Source organism: Vanessa tameamea, chromosome 5, assembly GCF_037043105.1.
Source record: "Vanessa tameamea isolate UH-Manoa-2023 chromosome 5, ilVanTame1 primary haplotype, whole genome shotgun sequence".
NCBI classification, from domain to species: Eukaryota; Metazoa; Arthropoda; class Insecta; order Lepidoptera; family Nymphalidae; genus Vanessa; species Vanessa tameamea.
Genome location: NC_087313.1, coordinates 6,498,462 through 6,511,485, shown reverse-complemented (window position 1 = coordinate 6,511,485; position 13,024 = coordinate 6,498,462). Strand labels below are relative to the sequence as shown.

Genomic DNA, 13,024 nt, shown 5'->3' with positions numbered 1-13,024 from the left:
CGATAGTATCGCTTACACCTTAACTATCGATAGTCTATCGATAGTCTATCTATAGTGGACCATCGATATGCAACACTAAATGATATTATTTATTAGGTTTAGGCATATGTATGTCGATTGTCGAATGTCGAGGAATGTTTGTCCGCAATTTTATGGTGACGTACAAAATGTACACAATAATTTCGTTACGTATTATTTAAAAAAAGAGAATACCTTTTGCAAAAAAGTTTTTACGGCAAATTAGGGAATTAGGGACACTGAGCAGCTTTTTAATAATAATATGACGAAAAGTCTTGTATATTATAGTAACTGCCAGATTGGCCTAACGGGATGAAATTTTGCACAAAAAAATCTTATGGAATGTAGGTGAGAGTTAAGAGAAGATTTTTCAAAGTTCATCCTAAGGGTAATGAAAGTTTGTGTGGAAATTCGTCATAACAGGAGCTAGAAATATGAAAATCGGTTTTAGACTTATGTTAATGAGCTAAAGAAAAATTTTAAAAATTTTTTTGAAAATTTGTTACATAAGAAAGAGGAACTTAGGATGAAACTTTGTATGGAAGATCGATATTTTTGAAAGTTAGAAATATGAAAATCGGTATTTAATCATACCTATACCGATTTTATAAATAACAGCAAACTGTTACGGTGTTTTTGAAAATTAATTGGCATTTGTTGGCATATTAAGTGCAGGAAAGGTTAAAAGGTAATTCCGTATAATAAACTTGTTTTAATTGGTAGTAGGGGTTGAACCGGTCCTTCTGGGTAGGTACCTACCACATAGTCATAACGTATTCCACTGCTAAATAACACTTTTTGTGTTTTTTGTGCCGGTTTGTAGGGTGTGTGAGTTCGTGTAAAGAACAGGCACAAGGGACATAAAATCTTAGTTCCCAAATTCTTGGAGCACTGGTGGTGTAAGAAATGCTTTAATTTACAATTAAGTGGCTCATTAGATGCCCGTCCAAATACTTATATTATATAAAAAAATCAAATAACATATATAAGTAGTCATTTAAAAAATCATTACTTGTGTAAGTATATTATGCTATTCGCGATATTTGAAATATTATTCGGTTAGATTAATTTGAATCGTTATTTTAAAATATTAAGTAAAATTTAACTTGACAATTTATGTACTTAATATAATCAAACATAGTGATTGGAAGTCGAGTCATATAAAACGTATATATTGAATCTTAAATAATTAATTCTTGAAGGTAAATTTTGTTTAACCGATTGTTATGTTATCTACGAACAAACTGCTTTGAGATGGACCTTACCTAACTATAATACGGATATGCTGGAAAAGGAATATTGTATCTGTATACTAGAAGTTTCTCTATATAAGAGAGTTATTTATCTTCTGATCAATGATATTTTTACAATTTAGAGGAAATATATGTTATGTTAATATGTGTTCGACTTCTAACTACTTACTCTATTTATATTTAAAGATTAGTAATACGAATACCAAAGAATCCTCCTGCTCTTATTCGAACGTATGTATAAAAAATTCTGTATCATTTAGAATACTTATTTCTTTGGACGACACTCGCGTGGGCTATTTGAACGGAAGTAGGCATTTGACCTTCATGCATCCTGGATAACGCTCGCAATCATTCAGTCATTTGCATCTCATCACTCCAATTTGTTTAATTTAAAATGCGGACGAAAATATTATTTTTTATAATATTCGTCATATTAATGGGGCAAAATAGCGCGAACGCGTCTATTGTTCGACAAGATGTCATCTATTCTTTCGATGAGCCTATACAAGAATACGATGTAATCATAAGAAATATAGAATATGAAGATTCCCCAGTCGAAGAGATCCCATGTCCGGAAGGGTATCAGTTGGATATTTATAACGTGTGTCGCGAAGTGTGGTGATTAACATGGTGTGATGTACCCTTTATTTTTAATATGTTTCAGTGTCGAAAAATATATTCTATGTTTTTGGTTCAAATAAATAATAGACGTAAAGTTTATGAAACTTTTATTACTACTATTGTCTATTTCTTTTTTTTTTTTTTTAATGTTTTAAATTTTTGCAGTAGTCATAATCATTAATATGAAAATAAAGTATTATATAAACATATTTTAGAATTAAGTATTTAAAATAGCTTATTGTAGAAATAAAATATTAATTTCGAATAATAATATATTAACAGAAGGAATTTATAAATGTCGATTTATTATTATATTTTATGCGCGAGGTAGGAGAGAGGCGATGAATTGCCAGGTATCAAAAAGTTCTAAAATAGGATTTCCGATGACGACGACCAGCAGAGTCGCAATGTTGGAGATGGCACCACGGAACCGAATCACGTAGTCCACGAGAACTTCTTCCACGATCGCGTTCACAATAGCGTCTATGTCACCTCCGCCGATTGCTCCATCCAAATTGGACTGAAATTAGTAAAACATTTAAATAACAATTATAATTTATTTTTTTAGAAGTTAAACAGATTTCAGCTTTTTGATAAAGTAAGACATGATAGCCCTGTCTTTGAAAAGTCAAGGTAGTAGAGGAGAAGAATCCACGCGAGCCTTTCCACTGATTAAAAAATTGAAGGAAAGTATTATAAATAAAAAAATCTAAGTACCTTAAAAGAGGGAATTTCAAATGTTGCTCCTTCAATCCGATCGATTATTACAGATTTTTCGTCATCTGACTGTTTTAAGAAAAATTTAGCCTTTATTCTAAAATCCTCGACGATAAACCTATAAGAATGAGAATATTAATTCATCTATTTTTAAATGATATTATGTAGATTACAAATATTTATTTCTACTTACTCGGCTTTTCCTTCTCCGTAAATAGGAATTGCGGTCAACAGGTCTCCAGTTAGATTGTATAGCCCTGCAATATAATTTTTAAACGTGTTTGTATTTTTTATTAAATTTGAATAGATTTTAGTAAGTTTAGGCGCAGAACCAAAGCCTGTACGTGCTTCCCGAGGTACGGGATTGTACACACTTCCAACTTCCAGAGAATTTTCCGATAGAAGAACGCCTATTGGATCTTAAGATCTGCGGCTAGTAGCTAGAACATCTAGCTACTACATCAACGAGGTAGTTGACATAATATATTCAATTATTATTTATTTTTCAAATCTAAGGCAAGTGGGCAGTATATACATAAATATGTAATCGAAAGTCATGAAATATAGTTAGCTCCGTTTTCATTTGAACTATTAGAAATAAATAATAAGGTGTAAGATTATTTTATTTGTATACTCTCAATCCATTTATATTTATCATTTTCATCTCGTGCTCGCTTCTGAAAAACATCGAGACGAAACTGTATCGGCCTGCGCTGGAATAGTGTAAAATAATCTACACGCCTTGCACTTTACAGAAGACGAGTAGATGAGTATCAGTAGTACTAGTAAAGTTAGGTAAAAAGTTGGTAAAGTTAAGTATTATGAGGATATATAAAATGTATGTATTTTACATACCAGCCTCGATCTCCAGTCGAGGTACAGACACGTCGACATCAAATGAGAGATCTTTCAAATCGAGTTTCATTTTGTGAACCACAAAACTGCCCAAGCCGGCTACTATGATGTTTTCTAACTGCAAATCTAGGCTATGAAAGGAAAGGAAAAACTTTACTCGCCGTATAAAAATTTGGTACAATTTAATTATTCTTTATTCATTTAATCATTTATATTGTTTTCAAACTTCATGATCGCGAATTAATTTTGAGCAGATTTGTCAATTTTATAAAAAAAAAAAAAAATTTCAAAAGTATCTCTTTTTTGAGTAGCTTCGTTATTGGCCTATATCTATTTTCAAAGATTGATATTATATAACGCCTGTCAATGAACAAAGTTTTACATAATAAATAGCGCGAATCAAAGAAGTTAGTATGAATAACAACAAATAATAAATATATTTTTATAAATTATGAAATGAGTTTAATCTGTGCTCGCTTAATATGTTATTAAATTAGATTATGCAAGATAAATTAAGAGAATATAGAAAACATAATTGCTCTCGATGCCAAATTAACTGCCTCCAATTTTTACTTTTCTTCAAAGTTTAAACGTAAAAGTAACTTCTCTGCCGCATCGCATACTGAATAAAATTTTACAAAACAGCTCTTTTTACGAGAAATCGTTTATAATACTAATTACCAAATAACGTGTTTGACAAAGTCAAAGTCATTAATGTTCGCGATATTTTTTCTGACCATTCAGTTCGTGAGTTCAACATTAAATCTTTATTATTGGCACAGGTTTTAGTTATTATTTAAAAACACATTAGATAGATTCTTGATACTTACTTAATAAGCCCAGCAGGGATATTTAAATGGAAGTTGTCTAGGGTCAGAGGATCCAGTGGTGGGATGCCAATGATTCCGATGCCATTATTGATGAACGAACGAATTATGTTGATCAACTGATTAATTAGAATATCTACCATCCAGTTCTGATTCTCTATCTCATTTGGCAAGTTGTCTAAAAATAAATAAATATATAGAAATTTTATTGGCAATATCAGAATTATTCAAGATAAGTGGGCGTATATTCAAACGATTTTATATATGAACAATTCACAAATTCAGTAAGTTTTTAATTAAACAAATCAATTACACAAATATATTCACAATAGTCATCAATATCGATTCCTTAATAAACCATATACACAAACACACATAAATCTCTGAATCTATTACAAAAGAATAAAGATAATGTTGGAAATTAGCGATTCGTCGCATACGTGGTGCGCGGGAAATCTTGAAAGTAACTGTCGATTCAAGATGGCTGCCGCGCTACCATCGGCGCGAGACATTTCACTAGAGCGCCGTTCGACTCCCATTGACACTCTTTTCCAACCAGTATGAATAAACAAGATGTTTATGTTAGTAAATAAACAAAAATACGTAGTTCACGTTTAAATCTTATTTTAATAAAAATCTTTGGTATCCATAATTTACAAAATACTAAATTTTCTTAAATACATAATTTTCTTTATGTTGGGAAGTTAAACAGCCAAATTGACCATTTGAGATGGTCATGTTCATGGTGGACCATAGACAGGGAGGCTTTAGCTATTCCATCCGCATATTGACGATAAGATTGAATCTTTTGTGTCTGTAATAGATTAATGGATAACTACAGGCACAAGGTACATAGCATCTTAGTTACCAGGGTGGGTGGCGCATGGGCGGAGTCAAGAATGGTTATTGTTCTGTCTTGCTACGCCAGTGTCCATGGCAATCCAGAGCAATGGTGACCATTTAACATCAGGTATATCATAAAATAAATAAATAAATATAACTACACTTGTAACCTGTATTTATTTCTAATAACGTGGAGACAATTTTTGTAAGTATTTACTTATGTTATTATGTTGTTCACATGTAATTGACATTTTTGGTTTGAGAATAAAAAAAAATTAAATCTTAATTTCACTGTTAGGCATAAGACACGTCTTAGGGGTTGATTGGAGACCAATTATGTGAATGATATCTATGAACAAGTTTGCTAATTTTAATTAAAATTTAATTGCCCAATAATAACATTTATTATCACTTGTAAATAAATAAACACTTTTAAACTTAAGTAAATTACATACCCACGACAATAACTTCATGTTTCTGGACATTGGGGGCGGCTGTCACAAAACCGCACAATGCGATAACTAACAATAATTTCATCCTGAAACGAACATTTCGTTGAAATAATAAAATAAATCGTAATAACGTTTGATTAGAAAATTACGTAATGTATGGTCTATTACATGAATAAAAATGTAACTTTAATAATGCCGACATTAGCCACATCTCATTTATGTAAATATTCTGTTTTATTTTTATAACACGCAAAACATCGACAGTTCAATAGTTTAAAGTGCTTATGTACATTCATGTGAAAATATAAATTTTCAGATATTTTAGGTGATCATAGCTTAGGATATGTTTACATTTTTGCAATTTATATATAATTAAATGGAATATGATGCTTTTGTTGCTCACTTTAATGTTGTAAGTGTAGATATTATATAAATATGATTATAATTGATATACTGGTACGTTTTTGATTGTTGATAAAAAACGAGACTTGTTATGATTTTGATGATATCCGTATGAGTGTAGATAGATTTTCAAGGTTAATTAGATTCCATTTTTATTGAGTAATGGCTATTCATACCATTTTTTATTAACATTTTATGTATATCAATAATAAAATTGTATATGGAAATAAATATGTATACATCTAATAACTTTACTTATTATTTAATATATATTGAAATTGTATAAGTATGTAACCCATTTTTTATATAACAATAATATAGTTAAATAAAAATGTAAAGATATAAAACTACTTAACATTTGGAGACGATTAAAAGCTATACAGACTATTTACATATATATATATATATATATATATATATATATACATATAATAATCTGTTACAAAAAACCTGTTTATTAGGGGAAAATAGGAATATTAATAAACTTCTTTCAGTTAAGAGTGGGGGCGACATTAGCCCAAGGATGGCCGGTAAGGGGTTTGACTTACGAATAGGAGTTTTTATTACATTATAATGCAACAAGCTAGTAGTGAAATACTGGTTTCGCAAATATAGTATTTTATTTACTTATTTCGGTTTCCGTAACGTTATTTTTCGACAAAATCAACTCCTTGACTGTGGGAACCGTACATCTTCTCCGAAACATATCGAACATCCCTCTTTAAGAAACGTTATTGAAACCGGAAAAAATAATAACAATTATATATATATTTATATTATATCGTTTTTCATTATTATGATTAAAAAATTATGACATTTTTTTTAATTAACTTACCTTACGCTTCAGCAAGTGATAGACTGATCGTTACACAAATAACAAAATCAAAACTATACGTTATCGTTTAATTAGATGTATTTATACCTAAATTGTATATATTTTTTGAGATTTGGGATTTATCAAGACATATTATGATAGCAATTATATCAGTGTTATTGATCAGTTGTTTATTAATATTACTATTGGGATATTTGTTGATAAGTATTGATTTTACTTAGTTGTAGGGCTTCGTGCAAGACCCTCTGGGTAGACATTATCCACTCGTCATACGTTCTACTGCCAAGCAACAATACAAAAATTTATAAATAAATATAAATATAAATATTGGACAAAATCACATACATTACTCTGATCCCAATGTAAGAAGCTAAAGCACTCGTGTTATGGAAAATCAGAAGTAACGACGGTACCACAAACACCCAGACCCAAAACAACGTAGAAAACTAATGAAATTTTTCTACATCGACTCGGCCGGGAATCGAACCCGGGACCTCGGAGTGGCCTACCCATGAAAACCGGTGTACACACTACTCTACCACGGAGGTCGTACATAGTATCGTTGTGTTCCGTTGTAAAGGATAAGTGAACCATTTATCATTTTTTCGCTGGGAAAACGTATACGTGGTATTCGCTGGTGCCCAGGACTCCGAATTCGCCCCAATACACTGAATCCCCACTAAAAAAACCAGCGGTACACTCTCGCTTTTGCATGCTACCGTGACGCCCTGACGGTCGACCAGCCTTTGTGGGCCTCCAACTCCTAGGGGGGATTCCCGGGGAAAAGGGTAAGTGACCCAGTATAACTACAGGAAAAAGGAGATTCTTTTTTTTTTAAAAAAAAGAAAGAAATAGTCTTATTTAGTACCGCAAAAATGAGGTCAATTTCTTAATATTATAATTATTAACAATTTAATGATTAATGATATTGAAATCCTCGAGTTTATAATGTTGTGTAGTTAAATAAATTTATATATAAATAAAAGTTAAGTGTCTCTAACCTCTATGAGATAGTAACTCAATCTGTTGCTCTTTCGATGAAAATATGAAGTAAACTTCAACTCCAAGGAAGGACATAAGCTTTTTATGCCTGACGAATAACCCACAAAACGCCAGCCGAAGCCACGGGCGAAAAGTAATATTATTATAATTTATTGAACAGTACTTATTTTACAGATAAAATTGTCAATTTGATTTCGACGGGAATAACAATACTTTAAGATTCCGATTGTCAGCGGAAGAAGCTGGCTTGGTAACAATGGATAAGCTACTACAGATAATATGATGATGATGAAAAACAAAAAACGAAAACAATAATAATTTAATTTATTCACTTACGAAGGCGCGCCCCTCCACATTATTGGCGTGCATTGGTATGATTGACGCTTGTGTTTACAGTCTTAGTGTGCGTGAGACGATTAAAATACAGGAAACATAAATAATACTACAAATAAGATTATAATGGTTAGCCTCATTTTTAATTTTTACTTATAGTTCTATAACTAGTTAATAGATCTATAACTGTGTTTGATAACTCGGATTAGCTTCACTAAACTTTTTGTGTTAACAATTCATCTAATGACAACCTCCGTGGTCGAGTAGTGTGTATATCGGTTTTCATGGGTACGGTCGAGTCGATGTAGAAAAAGTTCATTCGTTTTCTATGTTGTCTTGGGTCTGAGTGTTTGTGGTACCGTCGTTACTTCTGATTTTCCATAATACAAGTGCTTTAGCTACTTACATTGGGATCAGATTAATGTATGTGATGTTGTCCAATATTTATTTATTTATTATTTATTATCTAATACTCGGTGGTAAGAGGAAACATCGTATACATATGTTGGAATAAGCTTCAAACCTACTCCTGAAAAGGAGAGGTAAGCTGCCCAGCAGACGGAAGTTTACATGCTGTTATTCCACTATTTTTATCTAATTTCTTAACATACTTGCTATCTCATTCGTACCATGTTGAATACCGACTCACTGTGTAGCTATTTTGATGCGCATGTCCTATAACGTTATAATAATTATAGTCATCGTCACATATTACGTTTTGGTTTTTACATTTCATGTTTTAAGTTTGTCCTAACAGAATAGCGCTACAGTCACACGCAGTCACAATTTATAAATAAAACGTAGACAATCTTTAGATCTGCCGCATATTACATGTCATTCTATTTTATTATTTATTATTTATATGGTAAAGCAGAAGTAAACGCATATATTAAAATTTAAAATAATATATTTACAGCAGTATACTATTTATACTTAAAGTAGAGTCGCTAAAATTTGCCAAGAGTCGAAGTTGTTAAGGAAATGGTTAACCAAATCGATACAATTTTCTCCGTATGTTTTAATGAAAAACTGATTGAAGCGATTAATGTATCCCGCTAAGAGATCCGTTAAAATAGCGTTTGCGATGTCATCTATATTATTGTCGAATTCCACATGAGACTGCAAGAAATAGAAAAATGAGTTATTTAATAGATTTGACATTAAAAAAATAATCTCACTACCAAATTAAATGTAAATTTTGGCCTTTTAGGTGGTACTCATGTCTTTTTCTGCATACACGTAAAACAAGAATTAATTACGATTGGTTTAGTTCTAACACGTGATAGCAAGCGTACTAACTTTCGTATTTATAATACGACTTAGGATCTACTAATCTAAGGTATTAAAAATCAATGAATTAAGAATGAATAAATAAAAACAACATGGTAATAAATTAGAATAGATTTGACGTCTTTAACAAACTGTGGCCAATAGAGTGGGAGAGATAGAGCGTGAACAATGAACTGCATTTGAATCGTACAAATACATTGCATAACAATACACGGACGACAAGATGTCAGCCCGTGAGTTTGTTTGCGTTGACATGAATTAAAAAAGTATTTTTACTTTTTTAATACAATATTTTTATCTACATAGTTGAAAATACTATACATCTTTAGAACCTGGATGATTTTATCGCTGTCAGTTAAATTAAAAAAATGTAATCTATGATTTATTACGCGACTTAATCATAAAAAATCGATTTCTATGCCGATATGTTTGTAGAAGTTGCCGAGCTGCTCAAAGGTAATAAGGTAATAACTTTTTAATATAAATACATAAACTTTGTATAAATACATAAACTTAGATAAACGAAAACTTAAGTTTTTTTATTGTACGAGTCGAATGGAACTGTGTATTTTCATCTTAAAGAAATTTTCACAAACATAAAATATTCAAATTTCTAAATCATACTCTGGAAAATTTTTGAAAATTTGGTCACAAAATATAACTAATAACGTTAATAGTTTTATCGACGTATACGGTAGAACAAGATGAATATATCCATATAGACAACCAATTAAATTTGTCAGCAAATTGAATATAGAATTTGCTTTCATGGCATGGTCGTCGAGTGCACACACAAATTACAAGTTATATATATTAAAGATACTACGTGATTTTATAAGTTCTGAAAAGTCTTAGGTCAATGGCTATTCAGGTCTGTGTTACAAATTGATTGACCTACTAAATTTAAAAAACTTATCGCGTAGCAACATTTGGCTATCGCGAGCTAATTGGTACCTACGATAAATAACATAGGCACTGTTATACTTACGTCAATTTGTTGTATGCTGAATTGAGAATTAGAAATTTCCTTAATTAATATGGATTTTTCATCGTCCGACTGCTTCAAGTAGAACTTTCCTGATAATGTCAGATTGTGTATTTGGAATCTGTGTGTAAAATAATGTTACAGTTTTACAAACACTCGCTTCGACTTAAAAAAAGGAATTAGCCGTATTCAACCCAGAAAGCTTTAACGCTGGCACTCTTGCTAAATTAAAAAAATAAGTCAAAATGCGTTTCTGTAAAAGGTTAGTTCGTCGATGATAGCGAACATGAGTAAAACGAAAATTCTGAGTAATTTTTAAAAACAGACAAACATCACTTTACATTACAGGGTAGGGCTTTATGCAAGACATCTGGATAGGAACCACCCACCCATCGTATATTCTACCATCAAACAGCCATACTGTATTGCTGTTTTTGTTCGGGTTTGAAGGGTGATTGAGCCGGTAAAACTATAGGCACAAGATACATAACGTCTCAGCTTCGAAGATAGGTCCCGCAATGGCGTTGTAAGGAATTGTTGCGATTTATTTCGCTGCCATTGTATATGGGTAGTGATGACCACTCACCATCAGGTAGTTATTTTGCCCAAATAAATGCCCAATTATGAAATATATTATATTCCTTTTCCCTTAATTCGTTTGGGATTGGAGCGTTGGTTTTCTAACACTCCGTGAAATAAGACTATGAAGATATTAACGTTACTTTACGCTCACCTCCTCGAAATATGTTTACTCGCTGATTTTACATCATGTGGAAGTTAAGGCATTTGAATAACTAATTGTTTAATTTTAAGGATATATTCTACTCTACCAGAGCCACAAAGTTTATTAACGGTATCCTTTGTTGTGCTATGTAGGCAGATTATGCTTTGTAATAAATAAATGTTATTTATTCGACTATCATAGCATTAATATTCGACCGAGCTCAAAGATAATAAAATCATTTAATTAGACTGCAAAATCTGATACAATGATAATATTGTGGAATAGAGATATACCTAATAGAGGAGCGCGTATAAACAATACGAATTCCATTTTTATTTAATTAGTCTAATTTATAAACAATGATAATGTTTTCATTTTCTTTGTAATAATTTCATTTATGAATACAAATATTTTTTATAATCTATCTTTATGTTTGTAGACTATTCATCATCATTGTATTGAGCAAGCCATTCTGTTTGGCCAAGGCTATGACCAGATTCTGCCACCTGGGCTAACTATGAATACGATTCCCACTTCTGACTTTTGGTGCTGTTGGTCAGATGTCCTTTCATTCAGATGTCCCATCATTGGTTTTTTTCAGATATCTTTTGCTTCCGCAAAGAACAGCAATCGTACATGGATATGTTTTGTATAGCAGATGACAAAAGATTCTTAAGCCCTATCTTATCTAACTAAAAGAAAATCGACAAATAGTTAATAATTATCCTCAATTCGGAAAGGATGTATGTAATATAAGTTTGCCTCACTCAAATATTCCTTTTCCAGCTATTGGTATTATTTCCAAAACAGCTCCCGCCATTTTGTAGTTTTCTGAAAATATAATTTTAGTCAAATTTATAATATCACTTGAATTTATTTATTTAAGTATAAATACAAATTACGTAACAACAAGGTAATCCTAACGTCATAGTGTAATAATATAATACAAGATATATAATGTAATTTTATATATTAATTGACAGAACTTAAATATACCTAATTGTTCAGAAACTTTTTTTCGAGGTAAGCTTCTTCAACGTTCGCATTATAATGCGAACATTAAAGAAGAATCTATTGTTCCTTCTTTAAAATTAACATTTTCATTCTTCATTTGAATTTGCAAAACAGCGATTGAATTGAAACTTCAGTCTCTTGACGCTTCGACGTTTGTATTATAATAACAATATTTTAACAATTTACCATACTAAGTAATAGAAGTCAGGACATCTCAGTAGCTATGTATGTATCTCATGTGATTTGTACGTTTACTCAGCATAAATTAAATTATTTAAAAAAATATATCTTTGTATTATTTGGTTTCTACACAATATTATATTTATGACGTTCATATAGGAGCAATTTCACATCTGCGTTACTAAAATATGCTATATTATAAGGCAATCTACAAACCTTTAGAAGAATGAATACGTGACTATTAAAATTACATAATCGATCTCTATTTATTTGGAACTGTTTGCAAAGTTTGGATTACAAAAATTTTTATCTAGTTGTATTTGAAGGACTGCTGACATGTAGTCGAATAGTACTTCAGGTAGCCAAGTATTTTAACACGTATTAAATAATTTAATCTATCAGTTAAATTATATTTTCAATACCATTCAATACCTGCTTGAAAAGTGATAAGTGGAAAATTCATGGACAATTCAATGGCAATTCCCTCCGTTATGAATTCTGTATTTTGTACGTCAAAGTTTCCTAATCCGGTGAGCACGCCATTTTTAAACTCAGCATTTAAACTGAAAACAGAAGATTGTGTGTGAATACCTTCGAAGAATTTTCTGTGAAATTAAGATTTGCTTGAAACCTTAAATCGAAGTTATTATTCTTCTGATAAGAAGTTATGTAT

General features: G+C 31.1%; 1 protein-coding gene and 1 long non-coding RNA gene across 2 annotated transcripts; both read right to left on the bottom strand.

Annotated features, from left to right (window-relative positions):
- Positions 1 to 2,162: 2,162 nt before the first annotated feature.
- Positions 2,163 to 5,699, bottom strand: LOC113392675 (uncharacterized). Its single transcript, XM_026629215.2, has 6 exons — positions 5,590 to 5,699; positions 4,295 to 4,469; positions 3,465 to 3,595; positions 2,803 to 2,866; positions 2,610 to 2,727; positions 2,163 to 2,412 (listed from the first exon to the last, which is right to left on the bottom strand). The coding sequence occupies exons 1-6, from the start codon at positions 5,669 to 5,671 to the stop codon at positions 2,209 to 2,211; spliced, it is 774 nt and encodes a 257-aa protein (XP_026485000.2). The 5' UTR covers positions 5,672 to 5,699; the 3' UTR covers positions 2,163 to 2,208.
- A 3,466-nt stretch (positions 5,700 to 9,165) lies between these two features.
- LOC113392595 (uncharacterized) lies at positions 9,166 to 12,907 on the bottom strand. Its single transcript, XR_010309142.1, has 4 exons — positions 12,784 to 12,907; positions 11,925 to 11,988; positions 10,437 to 10,554; positions 9,166 to 9,277 (listed from the first exon to the last, which is right to left on the bottom strand). It is a non-coding gene; the product is annotated as an uncharacterized LOC113392595 (long non-coding RNA).
- Between the last annotated feature and the right edge of the window lie 117 nt (positions 12,908 to 13,024).

Coding starts and splice junctions, on each gene's coding strand:
- LOC113392675 (XM_026629215.2), bottom strand. CDS start 5,671: ATGAAATTATTGTTAGTTATCGCATTGTGCGGTTTTGTGACAGCCGCC. Junction 2,728..2,802: donor TACGGAGAAGGAAAAGCCGA/GTAAGTAGAAAT, acceptor TCATTCTTATAG/GTTTATCGTCGAGGATTTTA. Junction 2,413..2,609: donor TTGAAATTCCCTCTTTTAAG/GTACTTAGATTT, acceptor TACTAATTTCAG/TCCAATTTGGATGGAGCAAT.